General features: G+C 37.8%; 1 protein-coding gene across 1 annotated transcript; it reads right to left on the bottom strand.

Annotated features, from left to right (window-relative positions):
* Nucleotides 1-47: 47 nt before the first annotated feature.
* On the bottom strand, nt 48-10,428 carry ftsj1 (FtsJ RNA 2'-O-methyltransferase 1). Its single transcript, XM_060891750.1, has 11 exons — nt 10,287-10,428; nt 8,698-8,833; nt 7,521-7,590; nt 6,981-7,080; nt 5,494-5,572; nt 4,996-5,048; nt 4,693-4,746; nt 3,451-3,553; nt 2,162-2,245; nt 867-970; nt 48-421 (listed from the first exon to the last, which is right to left on the bottom strand). The coding sequence occupies exons 2-11, from the start codon at nt 8,816-8,818 to the stop codon at nt 221-223; spliced, it is 969 nt and encodes a 322-aa protein (XP_060747733.1). The 5' UTR covers nt 8,819-8,833; nt 10,287-10,428; the 3' UTR covers nt 48-220.
* Nucleotides 10,429-14,535: the final 4,107 nt, after the last annotated feature.

The following is a 14,535-nucleotide window of genomic DNA, read 5'->3' as shown; positions in this document are numbered from 1 at the left end:
TCATTGTCAAAGTCATTGTATCTCTCTCTCAGAAAATCGTTTAGAGATGAAGGTTCAATTGTTTATTTGTAAAACACATAAAAACACTAATATCATTAAAATCCATGATAGATCACATTGATTATACATATAGCTTTGAATAACATTTACCTTAATAAAACAAATAAATGAAAGACCATAAAGTCATACTGAATAAAATGTCTGAGACAGTGAATAGCGTTCAGTGAGTTTCGGGGGTGGAAACGTTGGTTTCCTCTTCAGCTTCAAGGTTCATGGTGGAAAGAGCTCCCTCTAGCAGGGCAGAAGGTGAGTCCTCTTTGGCCAGCAGGTTGTTTTTGCGTAAATGGCAGGCTTGCTGATATGGGGGTCGAATTGGAGGCTGGGTGGGTGGCAAATACTCATACTCCTTAGTAGAATCCAGCTGCACAGAAACACACGCTCAGTATGATCTGATCACTTCAAATAATCTGATTTATCCAACACGTTACATACACGTGAACAACAACAAAATTATGTAAACACCTCAACACCTTAATCAGAACCGATTAAAAGGTTAAATAAAATGGTTGTGTAAGAAAACATGGCCATCAGATTCATATTTTGAGGTAGATTCAGGATAGAATCTTACTTCTATACAACTCAATGTTTAATATTCTCAAAAAATTTGGCTAGGATTTAAAGCACTTGGTTAAAAAAATAAAATAAAATAAAATAAAATATTATTTCTATGAGACTTCTATGACACTTCTTTCTATACTCCTCTGAACCTGCTCTAAAAGTTTAGTCACTTTACTTTAAGTTGTTGTATGAAAAGCCCACATATGAACTACACTTTAATTCTCAGTAATTATTTCCCACATGAGCACCTGAAGTGGGTAGGTCCTGTCCGAGTCGAAAGCACTGAGGTCTCCACACGCCAGAAAAGGAACGATTATCCTGTTCGGTCCCTCAAGCTGGTTAAAATCCACATCTAGATAAACAAACAGGAATTCTTAGTTTTATGACAGACACTTTCAGCATCAGTGTCAATTTATCAACAGATGTGAACATCCAACAGCAGTGCATTGTGTGGGAAATACAGTTTGTGTTAAAAGTGACTGATGGATGTGTACAGAAATAAAGTGCCAGAGATTCTCCAGTAATAATTACATCACACACCTCCACATCTAACTTCAGTTTATATACACCTCATTAAAGTATATTAAGAACCAGGGGTGGGGGTGAAAACTTTTAAACAGGATATGATCAGTGCAAATTGTAATCATTTTATTTAAAGTTAAAATTTTCATTTAGTTCTGCCATTAAAAAATTACTTGATATTTACACGTTTCCGATTGAAATTACTTGATATTTACATGTCTCCTAAAGTTTACATTGATCTTAATGTATCATGTTCCCTTCTTGAGCATCAGTGAAGGTTTTGTAATAGTTGAGTACGAGTCAATCAGTTGTTCCAAGTGTAAAAAGATGGAGGTCAAAATCCTATACCCTCTATTAGCAGTTGCTGAATGCAAAGAATAAGCAGGAACTGAAGGATTTATTTGAAGAACTGTGGGCACTTTAACTAATCCCAAAACAGTGAGCTGGTTTGCTGTTTCAATTCAATAAAATGTTTTGTATAGCACTTTTAACATTGCCGCAAAGCAGCTTTACATAAGCAGAGAAGCAGAACACAAATTGTAAAGTTGATTATTATTTATTATTTATCTTTAAAATCTTTCCCTACTAAGCAAGCCTGAGGTGAGAGTGGCAAGAGAAAACTCCCTGAGATGATATGAGGAAGAAACCATGAGAGGAACCGGGCTCAGAAGGAAACCTCATCCATATTTGGGTGACACTGGACAGGAAATAATATAAATGTAAATAATGTCCTTTCTTTGTTCTTTGTTGTTTGAGTAAATTCAGTTATTATTTTGTCTTGTGGACTAAATGAAGACATCTGTTATGTGAAATAGCTTATTCATGGCATGCAATTTTTATGATCTCTCTTTTTTGTTTATTAATTTAACACTGCAGATTCTGCAAGGTGCATGCAAGTCTCAACTGTAATTCAGTTAAAATAGAACTTTAAAGTCCATAAAACACTGTAAAAAAAGTGTTCATCAGCAGTAGAGTGAAGAATGGGTTTAGAAACAGCAGGAGGGATAAAGCAGAATGTTACCATAAGAGTGATCCAGCAGTGGGTTAGACATGTTGGGAACGTAACCTTCAGGGGGTGAATAATTCTGACACACCACAAACGCCTCTGCAGGGAGAAAACATCAAAATAAATAACATATATTTCACTACATGCTTCAGGTACAAGTACTTTAGTTATACATTTAGACTTTCAGTAAGGTCACAAATTAATAGCCCAGGAAATATCATTTAAATTACTAAAAGCGTCGTCTTTATAGCTAACTGTGTTGTAAAAAAGTCCATCAAAACTTGATGAGAAAAAAATAAATAAAATGCTGATTGGACAGCAAATAAACTTACAGTGGGTGTACCCTAATTTTTAATATTCTAATCAGGCTAGTATATCTTCTGGTTGTTTGATTAGGTTTTACTAGCTAGGTTTACCTTTTGCTTTCTGAGTTAATTTTGGGTCTGTAGGTTAGCTTTGGTTTAGCCTTCACTCACTAGCTTCATAAATTTTCTTTAAGTTACTATTTTAGCTAAGGAATTTTGCTGTTATCTTGAGTTTGCCTCCCCAATAATGTACTGAACATTATACACTACTGTCTAGAATACAGGGCTGTCAAGTGTCACACATTGAGAGTGACAGTCACGCATTTCGGTCTTTTGTCACGCTCTCCCGCCACACATCGTATTTCTCACGCAGAAAAACATTTTATCTTTATAGATAAACATTTATATTTATCATATATTTAATATGCCGCAGTGCCCAATATGTATCAGTCCACACCGCTGTCTCTATGGAACCGGGCAGGAATCAAGCGCGTCTCAGTTCTTAGTCGAGTCTGACAGTTATCAGCCAATCAAAAAAAAGAGGCTACATAATAGAATGGCTGGGCTTATACTGTTTTAAGGGGTTGGGAGGTTGGAGATGTCACTCTTGCCTGTCTTCAAAACTTGAGAGCCCTGAGAATATGAATTTTAGAAGGGTGGTGTGGTCTCAAATGGAGCATTCATTATTTTACTAACTATATTTTTACTATAATTAGTTTCCCATTCGAAGGCAAATGACATCAAACACACGTGATGCAACGACATCTTGATTTTTTTTTTACCTCATCCATATAAAGCAGACTTGACTTGACTCTGCAGTTTGATAGATTGGTGACAGAAGATTATCTTACATTATCCCTGCACACTTTACACTGTAAACATTGATAACTCTTCAAAATTGTCAAGCAGATTGTAACCCTTGACAAAACTCTAATCTACAACTTCTTTGGCTGCTATCCTGTACTTTCTCTCATGACCTGCTAAATTTAATTGACTCACCAATACTGGAGTTGCGGCTGCTGCGAGGTTTGGCACAGGTCACCGTACTAAAGAAGATTTTGAGCTGAGAATAAAGCAGTGTCACATCCTTCCCTCTAAAGATCTGTGCACAGATAAAGACTTTATTAAGCAATCATACAGATCTCATACAGAAAAAGTCCTCCTAATGATCTCCTTCATTACCCACAATGCCTGCTGATAGTGATGCATTGGGACTTATGATGTGTTTACGTCATGTCTGAAATATTGTGTTTAGGAGTGAAACATGAAAGTCACCACAAAGTGACTGGTGTGTTGTTCTGTGAGCTCTGAGTTCCCGAGTGGGAGTCAACTTGGTGGACTCAACAAATACATTTATGGTATTTGGCAGATGCCCTTATCTAGAGCGACTTACATTTTATCTCAATTTTAAACAACTGAGCAATTGAGGGTTAAGGGTTTGGCTCTGAGGCCCAGCAGTGGACGCTTGGTTGACCTGGGACTCGTGCTTATGACTTTTCAGTGGTCCAACATCTTAACCACTAAACTACCTCATCCCACCATACAACATATGTACAAGTACAAGATACAAAATACCCTATATCTAGCTGACAGTAAATTTTAAATTGAATATTTTTTTGAGGCTTTTTTTTTTTTATTTACAATAAAAAAGTATTGCAGCCCAATTTTTTGTCTGCTTTTAACCTCTTTTTAACCCCAGGCAGAGGTACTAATAGGCAGTAGTAGCACCATTTTTACCCAGGTTATGAAACCCTGCTCTGAATTGTAGCTCCAAAAGTTGTACCATTTGTGATATTAATAAATAATAATGTCAATTGAACCGTCAAGAGGAGACAGCTTTACCTTTACCACTACAGTCAGAATAGTCTGTTCACAATAAACTGGATGACCAATAAACTAGTATTTAAAAAACTGACTGAAAAAATGAACAGATTTTTCTCAATGAGGTGAAAGTGCGAGACAAGCCGTTATTTCAAGCAGATGTGTGCTTATCCAATCGTGATTGTTGATGCTGAAAATTTGTAAAGGTTAAGCCAGGGTTTAAGAATGTACAGTGTGGAATATCAGATCATAACTAAACAAGATTAATTGTTAACCCCAGATAAAGTGAGAGCAGTGTGAAATGTGGAAAAAGATTACCAAGGAATCCCTTTACCCAGAGTTTAGAATAATTTTAAGTGGGGAATCCCATGTTAGTATCTTCAGTCATTTAGAAGCGTTAAAATTTTCATATGAGCTTACCTTTGCCACAAAGTTGCCTCCAGGTTTTAGAACATGGGTTGTGATATTCAGAGCCTTTAAAAAAAGATGTGGAATGACATTAGTGAAGCAATTAAAAGTAAACAACAGAATTAAAAACATATATATATATATATATATATATATATATATATATATATATATATATATATATATATATATATATATATATATATATGTATATATATATATATATATATATATATATATATATATATGAAAGGGGCATTTTATAAAATTTACTGTACCGCATGTGTCATGTAAAGGTGGATTATAGATACGTACAGCGAGAAGGAGCTGTGCTTGAATGTACTCGTCTACATCGTGCAGTCCTGTAACTGCGAATGCAAACAACCCAAGTCAAATCTCCTGCTTGTTTAATCAGCAGACACATCATGTTGTTCACTATTAAACCATTCCCAAAGAAATAACTGCTGCTATACAACAATTCTTTAACATTCAAATAAGGAAAAATAGTTTTCTTTCTGCAAAATAAAGTACTAAAGAATCTGATTAGGTGTGGAATGTGTTATTATGAAATAAGAACATGAAGTAGAACAAGAGTTGGCAGTGCTGATGATGCAGCATGAGCAAAGAAACTGACGAAACTGAATTAAGGAATTTTAAAAAAATCTGATAAAGCAGTTTGATGGATTTCCAGCATGCATGTAAATCTCCACCATAAACAACACAATGGATTACTGAAGCATTACAAGCAGGCCGTCAACGTTATGAAGCAATGTTAATTGAAGCAAAGAATATAGAATAAATGAACATAAATACCATCAGGAGCACCATCACACACCACCAAGTCTGCAGCCTGGCCCTCAAAGTGCCTGATAATCTCCTGAGCTGTTGAAATCTACACCACCAAACCAAAAAACATGAAAACTCTACAATCACTAGATCACACACAAACATTACGTTAGATGGTGTTTTCTAAAATGTAAGAGTAAAAATAGCACTATATTATGTCTGAATGAGGTGCATTTATGTAACTATTTGCCATTTTCAGTGTTTCGATTTTCAATGTAAATAGTTAAAAATTACTTCAAAAAATACTTAGTTGTCCAGAACAAATGCCCTTGTTTACAGCATGGCTGTTGCAGTAACCTGTACAATTAAATTCTTCATTTTGCAATAACCAAACGGCTCATAAATAAATGCTTTTCCCAAAGCGCTGCTGAATTCTGGATTATGATTGGAAGCTGTAAATTAATTTCCTTTAACAGCAGAGAGGGTATGTTATTGTTTCTATAGTAACAGCTCATTCACAGCAACATGTACAAAGATGTTTGAAAAACCTTAAGCCTAAACATCATCTTCAATGAGGTTTTCCACCATAGGAAAGTCCTTAGGACAGAGGAGTTTATGCTTTTGCTGTTTCTTCTTTTCACTTCTACTGTTTAACAGATTGGATCAGATGGATTAACCTTCTCTCCACATTCACATCAGTGAGCCTTGGGTGCTCAGGTCCCTGTCACCGATTCATTGAGTTTATTTCATTGGACCACTTTTAGCAGGTACTAATCACTGCATACCAGAAACACCACACGATACCTGCTGATGTGAAGATGCTCAGACCCAGTCATCTAGATATCACCTTGTCAAAATCACTCATATTTACCCATTTTTCATGTGATCTTACTTGTGATCTAAGTTCTGCAGATATTCCATATTAAGTGCAAGTAGTAAAATATTAAAAAAGTATTTATCTGTTTGTTATTAGATGTGGTATTGCTGTGATCGGGAAATAATCAACTTCCACTTCAGCACTCCATCACACTGTTGATTATTTTCCTGTAACAGCAAGCTTTTTATTCCTTACTGCCCTAAATATTGTCTTGTTTAACTTTCTCATATTTCTGGTGTCATGTTGTTGCTTTTAATATCTATAGTATAGGTAATTAATCATTTGATATTATCCTTACAATATTATACCGTATCCTTACTTCCACAATGTTCTATGGAGAATGAACACATACTAGACTACATCATCCTAACACCCAGCCCTAGTTTGTTTTGGCTGAATCTCAGCATGCCTTTTTATTTGCACACTCATTCATGATTAAAGGTCATTAAGGATCACACATCAGGTGCTGATTGGTTTTAGGTTTTGCGTTCTACCCAATAAATAAGTTCATGGTTGTGTAATCTAAACAATCATTTTAGTGTACCTTTACAGCACTTTAGTGTAGAACAATCATACGTCTGTATTGTAGTGAGTAAAAATGAGCTTGTATTACACACACACTGCTGCTGCCTTGTACCTTAGTGATGTCTCCCTGAATCTGTGTGACTCCAGGTAAAGGCGCCATTGCCTGCAGATCCACTGCTACAATCTTCACCTCCTCACTCGACTCTTTCACTCTACAGCATCGTACAAAGGATGTTAAATTCATTGTATTTTCTAGCAAAATTTAATTCTGGGTGATTGTCAACCCTATCTTGTTTGACATTTCACACTACTCATACTTTACCCTGGGTTAAAGGTAGGTTCATTTTGTGTATTCGTTATCTGATGTTTCACATTGTACATTTCTAAACCCTGGGTTAAAGTTCTGGCTGTAATGTTCGAACACTGTCATATTTCACACTGTACATGTTTGGCAGCAAAATGCATGAGCAGGATTTTATCAATGTGCTCCTGTAAGTGGGGTTAAAAGCAGGATTTAGAACAACCTAAGGTTAAATACTGTATGAAACTCCCTACTGTGTAACATGACAAAACTGTTAATAAATATGAAATAACTCATACAAGATATTTTTTGGACGGACTGAATTTTGTTGAGAAGATGAAAGTTACTCACCGGAGTTTGCGGCTCAGAACCTGACTCCAGCTGCCGGGCGCAGCACACAAATCCACCGCTCGTCCAACACCTGCACAAAATACACCATGGTAGCTCAGTGTTCTAGAAGTATAATGACTTTTGCAGATTTCCATTTTTTCTCTGATATGATTAGTAAACTGACATCAAGGCTGCATTAAAGTAACTTACAAATTTAACTTGAAAATTTACAAATTTCATTTGTAAAAAAAAAAAAACGACTTGGAATAATAATAAAAATAAAATGGCACAAGGTGCGTCCCAAATTGAATACTTATGCGCTATTATATGCCATTGTACAGTATAAATAGTGTGAGCCATTTGTGTGTCATCAGCAGATGCTCTCTAATGTGTCACATGGATAATACACTTTATTTACAAACACTGTATCAGTGCTTGACTTTTTCTGCCATAAACACGTGAGCATTGATATCCAAAGCTTTGTTCCAAAACACACCCACGAGACTGATTCAAAAGACGTCAGAGCAAATGTTTTCAGAAAGTCGCTATGTGATTGAATTGGTGATGCGTTTTTTTGCCAACAGATCTAACAAAAGAAAAGGGACAAGGGTTTAAACTCATCAAGGTTGTCTAAGGATAAAAAAAGTGGATTAATAATCTGCCTGGGAAATTCAATGTGTAGAATCAATTTCTCTCAGTTTAGAGGAATCCACATGGGCCTTGTCTGTGAAGATAATATAAAAAAAGACCGGGATATAAAGATCTGGGATATAAATAAATAAACAAGTTTTTAATATGATCACTATAAATAGATATAACCTGTGTTATTTAACATAACGTTATGGAAGCATGGGAATTAACTCGGTGCTCCCTCTGCTAGTATACAGTACATTACTACCTGCATGTCATGCATGTTACCACAAGATGTCGCTGTTTCACAAACAGCTTACAGCGTCATTTGAACATCGTCAGTATAAAATATTGGCTCTGACACCCAAATGCTACAGTCGCGGTACTTTTATGTTGCCACTACTGGTTGCCATAGTAATAACGTTTATCAGTGTGTATGGCAACTCCATATTTACATAAACGCTTCTCGACTTTGGCCACGCCCCCGGACACACCCACATCTAGTCACCTACAGCCACCTATCACTCATGATTAAAGTGATTAAAATGATCGTTAAGTCGAGTCTTGCCTTTAAACAGACTGAACTCTTCATCCAACTGCAGCAGTTTGAAGGCGCTCCTGGCTCTCCAGCCCTCCTCTTTAGCCAGTCTGTAATAAATATCGCGCTTGTCTTTAGAGGAGCGGCCCATGTTTCCTCAGGAGCCCTAAAAACAACACAAAACATCTGTTACAGGATATGAGGAGTCAGGCTCGTTGCTAAGAGGGGCATTAGGGGCATTAGGGGGCAGTTCCTCCCCCCATTGACTCATCATACGCCCCTGAACACATTTCACTTAACCCTATGGTAGATGCTCTTTTAACTACTCAAGCAAGCCACTAGATGGCACTGTGTTCACTGTGATTTGATGAATACTATGCAGTGAGGAATAAAAAAATAAACCAATACAAATGTTAAGGGAAAATAAACAGAGAAGTCGATCATATGGAAAAGAACATAATTGTCTTGTGTTTTGGCGTTTTGTTTAAATATTGAACGTGGTCTATTTTAATTATAAGAAATACAGGTGAATGTCTGTTTCTCAGCTCATAAAAAAGTGCCTATGAAAATGATGAGTTGATCAACAAACGACTCTAAAATGACAGACAGTGTTTATGTGTGCTGAAAACTCCTGTGCTGTTTTGTCCAGTGCGCTCATCCTCACTTCATTTCACCTGTACTTTAGTGTTACATCCTGTTCCTAGCATGACCCCTGCTCCTTATCTCATCTTGTTGAACCAGTAAGACTGAACCTCATGTCTCGTACACCATCGGTTGGACATTGATTATGTACTTTTCACCTGTCTGTATTTACTCCACACCTTGTCATTGCCTCGATTACATGTCTGTGAAGGTGGGGTTTTACAAGACTGTAAAAACAAATTTCAAAAAACAGCCACATCTTTTTTGTTTATTTGAGGTGTAGTTGCCAATCATCTGACCAATGGCAAAATGGATATTCCAACTCTTAACAAGTGCCATCATAACAAGATAATCACTTGACCTGTCAGTGGCTTTCATAGTTTGACTGATCTGTCTGTGTGAATTTTTTTTAATAGTTCTAAATATGAAACTTTTTCACAAACTATGATCATGAGAAATGAAAATAAGTTGATCAGACAGACAGACAGACGTATATATAGATAGACAGACAGACAGATAGACAGACACACAGACAGACAGACAGACACACAGACAGACAGACAGACACACACACACACACACACACACACACAGACAGACACACAGACAGACACACAGACAGACACACAGACAGACAGACAGACAGACAGACAGACAGACAGAGACACAGAGAGAGACACACACACACACACACACACACACACACACACACACACACACACACACACACACACACACACACACACAGACACACAGACACACACACACACAGACACACACACACACACACACACACACACACAGACACAGACACACAGACCGATCCACATGTACCGTAATTAGCAAGTTACCAAACAAGCTAATTAAGTAACCTAGATAAAGCTAGCCAGTAGAATAGAAAATGTGCACTATGTAACACAAAGGCTTAACACTAAACACACTTTTTCTATGTAATTACAGTTAGCATACATTCATACCTCTCTATTAAATCTTTTATCTCACCGTCCACAACAGCTTTAGCGTGAATCGGCTCTTATACCAAATAACATGGACTCTAACCTATAGTGCACTACTTAGGGCTTACGGATAATTATAGAAAACCCTATTTAGTTCACTAATATAAAGAGTAGCTTGCCCTTTGGGATCAAGCCCATATGAGAGCCACTGATTGGACTGTAGCGTTTCTTCTGGAGTATTTAAATAGGACCATTACTGCCATCTATTGGTCAAACAGGACATCTGCATGCTTACTTACCCTAAAGCTGTTTACAATGGGAAGAAACCTAAAATGAACTGTATGTAGAAACAAAATAACTTGAATATAAAAAATTAAATACATTAAAATAATAATCACATAAATAAAAGTAAAAAAAATAACAACAGTGAATATAATTATGTTACTTTAGAAATTAATAAATAATACTTGCAATGTACAGGCCCTGTGATGGGTTGGCACTCCGTCCAGGGTGTATCCTGCCTTGATGCCCGATGACGCCTGAGAGGTAGTTCGGATAAGCGGTAGAAAATGAATGAATGAATGAATGCAATGTACAGTTTTTAAATAAAAATCTCAGTAGGTGGGGGGCACGGTGGCTTAGTGGTTAGCACGTTTGCCTCACACCTCCAGGGATGGGGGTTCGATTCTCGCCACCGCCTTGTGTGTGTGGAGTTTGCATGTTCTCCCCGTGCCTCAGGGGTTTCCTCCGGGTACTCCGGTTTCCTCCCCCGGTCCAAAGACATGCATGGTAGGTTGATTGGCATCTCTGGAAAATTGTCCGTAGTGTGTGATTGCATGAGTGAATGAGAGAGTGTGTGTGCCCTGCAATGGGTTGGCACGCCGTCCAGGGTGTATCCTGCCTTGATACCCGATGACGCCTGAGATAGGTACAGGCTCCCCGTGACCCAAGGTAGTTCGGATAAGCGGTAGAAGATGAATGAATAAATGAATCTCAGTAGGTTTATCACATTCACTGGTGGTAAGAACTAGGAATAAACCAGTTTGAACATCTTTTTTCTAGTGGATTTCCAGTGGGTTTTTGAACTGTGGATCTATGGACACATTTTCATGTGATATTGCCCACAGCTCCTTGTGTGAGGGAGGATGGGTTTTATGACCATAGAAATGTCAAGTCAAGTCAAGGAGTCTAGTTCCTTTAAAATGTTCCAATGCAAAACATACATGCAAAACAAAAATATCAGCAATCATAAGGCAAAGATTTTGATATCGTCTTTGTATAATATTCAGCACACATGATGTTGGTACTCTGACATTTACACCAGTTTATTTTTTATCAGAATAATATCATAGTTTTTTGTCCATATGTGTTTTAATGGCTCTGTAACTGTAATATCGACACTGGGGACTCGGTAGTATCACCCATTGCGATAGTAATACCGACAGCGGTACTGGGGATTCGGTAGTATCGCCCATCGCGATAGTAATACCGACAGCGGTACTTGGGACTCGGTAGTATCGCCCATCGCGATAGTAATACCGACAGCGGTACTGGGGACTCGGTAGTATCGCCCATCGCGATAGTAATACCGACAGCGGTACTGGGGACTCGGTAGTGTCGCCCATCGCAATAGTCATGGCTGCCAACTTGACCCGATTCTCATGCTCTCACGCCACACGCCCATATTCTCACGCAGACTCGTGCAGCAGTGAGGGAAAACAAATCGCGCCACATGATCTCGCAAAGCAACACGCAGAGAGACCAGACAGACAGTGTAGTGAGTTTTTTGTGAGAATTGTGAGGGAAATACACAATTTATTCCCATAAACTGTGTAGTCAGCCGTTCTCCCTCCCATCTGCACCGTGTGAATTGTGAACGCAGGCAGGTCAGTGAGTTACAGGGCGCTCCGTGTCTCCGTCCAGTTTAGACTAAAGTTGGCCGCATATTCACAGATTGGAGTTTCCCGTCAATAACTCCCGAGCTAAACGCTTTTATTACACAAATAACACCTCTTTTTCACCGTAGTAATGTAGAGAGGCAGCTACAACCCAATTTTCCTCAATATCTTTTTTTTTCCCCCTCAATATCAGCTTTCCTCCGCGTTGGACAAAAGACATAAGTCTCCAGGCCCGGCTCCAGGTATGAGATGAAAGGTGGGCCGGTCGGATTGGGGGGTAGTGGGCGGGTGGGGTTCTTTAATGCTTTAATCTCTCATGTCTATAGTTTTAATACCATATATTTAAGACAATTGTTAGGGTTGTTTGTTATTGTTGTGTTTGTGTTTTCTTCATTTTTAATATTTTTTGTACTTTTGACACCATCGGAAGCTGCAGATGAACTCGACTCATGCATTTCTCCGACCTCATTGCCGCAAATGGATGAGGAGGTGGTAGCTGTGTCCTGGAGAGCTAAAGTGGTTTTCTTTTGTCCTTTCGGAACAAGAAATCTGTACATGTTGTATTTTATTAGGCTATATATAGTGTGTTAATCGAGTTCACTAACAGTTCTAATAAAGTTACTGTGACTGTCGTTTATTGCTTTATAAGCACGTCCGTTTACCTCAAAGGTTGCGTGAATGTGAATGAATGAGCTAAGTCTGTCTGTCTGTCTAGGAGGGGGAAAAAGGGGGTTGGGCAGAAATTAGAAAATAACGTATCTCGAGCTGAATTAAATATCGCACCAATTTTGTGATTGGCTGTTATGTGGTGTGGGGCCTGGCCCACCCAATCAGAGGCTTCGCACCAATTTTGTGATTGGCTGTTATGTGGTGTGGGGCCAGGGTGGGCCAAGCCTCTGATTGGGTGGGCCAGGCCCACTCTGCCCCCCCCCCCCCCCGTGGAGGCGGGCCTGTAAGTCTCTATGTGCGAACACCCAAGAGACAGATTCCAAGGGACCGTCTGCAAAGTGCAAAACCCGAAAAGCGAATACAAAAAAAGTCAATAACTTCACTGTAATACACTGTACTGTCACCAGCTCACACATCACTGATGTCCTGATAGTTACAGTGTATTACAGTGAAGTTATTGATTTTTTTTAATGAAAAATCATAAAAATGATACAAAAAAGTCATTTCCCCCAAGTAAGTGTTGTAGTATAACTATCAGGTACGGTGGCCGAGAAATTGTTTTCAGATTTGTTAGTGTTTTCGGATTTGTTAATGTGTTTTCGGATTTGTTAATTTGTTTTCAGATTTGCTAATGTGTTTTCAGATTTGTTATTGTGTTTTCGGATTTGTTAATGTGTTTTCAGATTTGTTAATTTGTTTTCAGATTTGTTAATGTGTTTTCAGATTTGTTAATGTGTTTTCGGATTTGTTATTGTGTTTTCGGATTTGTTAATGTGTTTTCAGATTTGTTATTGTGTTTTCGGATTTGTTAATTTGTTTTGCACTTCTCTGCTACCGTAATCAGGACATCAGTGACGTGTGATCTGAGTTTGGTGACAGTACAGTGTATTACAGTGAAGTTATTGAATATAATTTCCATAATAGCCGTGTTATTGATTTTTCTTATTATGAAAAATCATAAAAAAATAAAAAATTTTAAACAAAAATTAACAAAAGACATTTCCGCCAAGTAAGTGTTGTAGTATCAGTGGTGACAGTACAGTGTATTACAGTGAAGTTATTGACTGTTTTTTAGTGTTCGCTTTTCGGGTTTTGCACTTTGCAGATGGTCCCTTGGAATCTGTTTCTCAGTCGGCTGCACATTGAGACATGTATTTTGTCCACCAAGTTGGAAAGCAGATTTGGAGGAAAATTGGGTTGTAGCTGCCTCTCTACATTACTACGATAGAAAAGAGGTGTCATTTGTGTAAAAAGAGCTTTTAGCTCAGGAGTTATTGACTCGGGAAACTCCAATCTGTGAATATGCGGCCAACTTTACTTAAGTCCAGTCTAATAGGCCTATGCTGTTATATAGTTTATATAGAATTAAGTTAGCATTAGTAGAGTTGTTTGTTTTGCAGCACTGAGCAGTTATTTTAACTTTATCATAAAAAACAATACAAAAGCATTTCCAGATGACAAATATCTGGACATGCCTAGTAGTTAATATTAATTATTGTTTTCTAAGAACAGAATGTCAAGTCAACGACATCCCAATCAATGATTAAGGCTGCAAAATCAGCCACCAGCACTTACAATAGCGCACATGTTAATCACATGTTAATCCTATTTCTGTAAAATGTTTGTGAAAATTAAATGTAATGTAAATCTCCCAATAAATTCTGTACAGATACCAAATACTTTGACAATCAGTATATACTTAA

The sequence above is a fragment of the Tachysurus vachellii genome, chromosome 17 (assembly GCF_030014155.1).
Source record: "Tachysurus vachellii isolate PV-2020 chromosome 17, HZAU_Pvac_v1, whole genome shotgun sequence".
NCBI classification, from domain to species: Eukaryota; Metazoa; Chordata; class Actinopteri; order Siluriformes; family Bagridae; genus Tachysurus; species Tachysurus vachellii.
Note: the sequence above shows the minus strand (reverse complement) of the source record. Positions and strands in the feature narration are given on the sequence as shown.

Coding starts and splice junctions, on each gene's coding strand:
- ftsj1 (XM_060891750.1), bottom strand. CDS start 8,818: ATGGGCCGCTCCTCTAAAGACAAGCGCGATATTTATTACAGACTGGCT. Junction 7,591..8,697: donor AGAGTTCAGTCTGTTTAAAG/GCAAGACTCGAC, acceptor TATTTTGTGCAG/GTGTTGGACGAGCGGTGGAT. Junction 5,573..6,980: donor TTCAGGGAGACATCACTAAG/GTACAAGGCAGC, acceptor TTGGTGGTGTAG/ATTTCAACAGCTCAGGAGAT.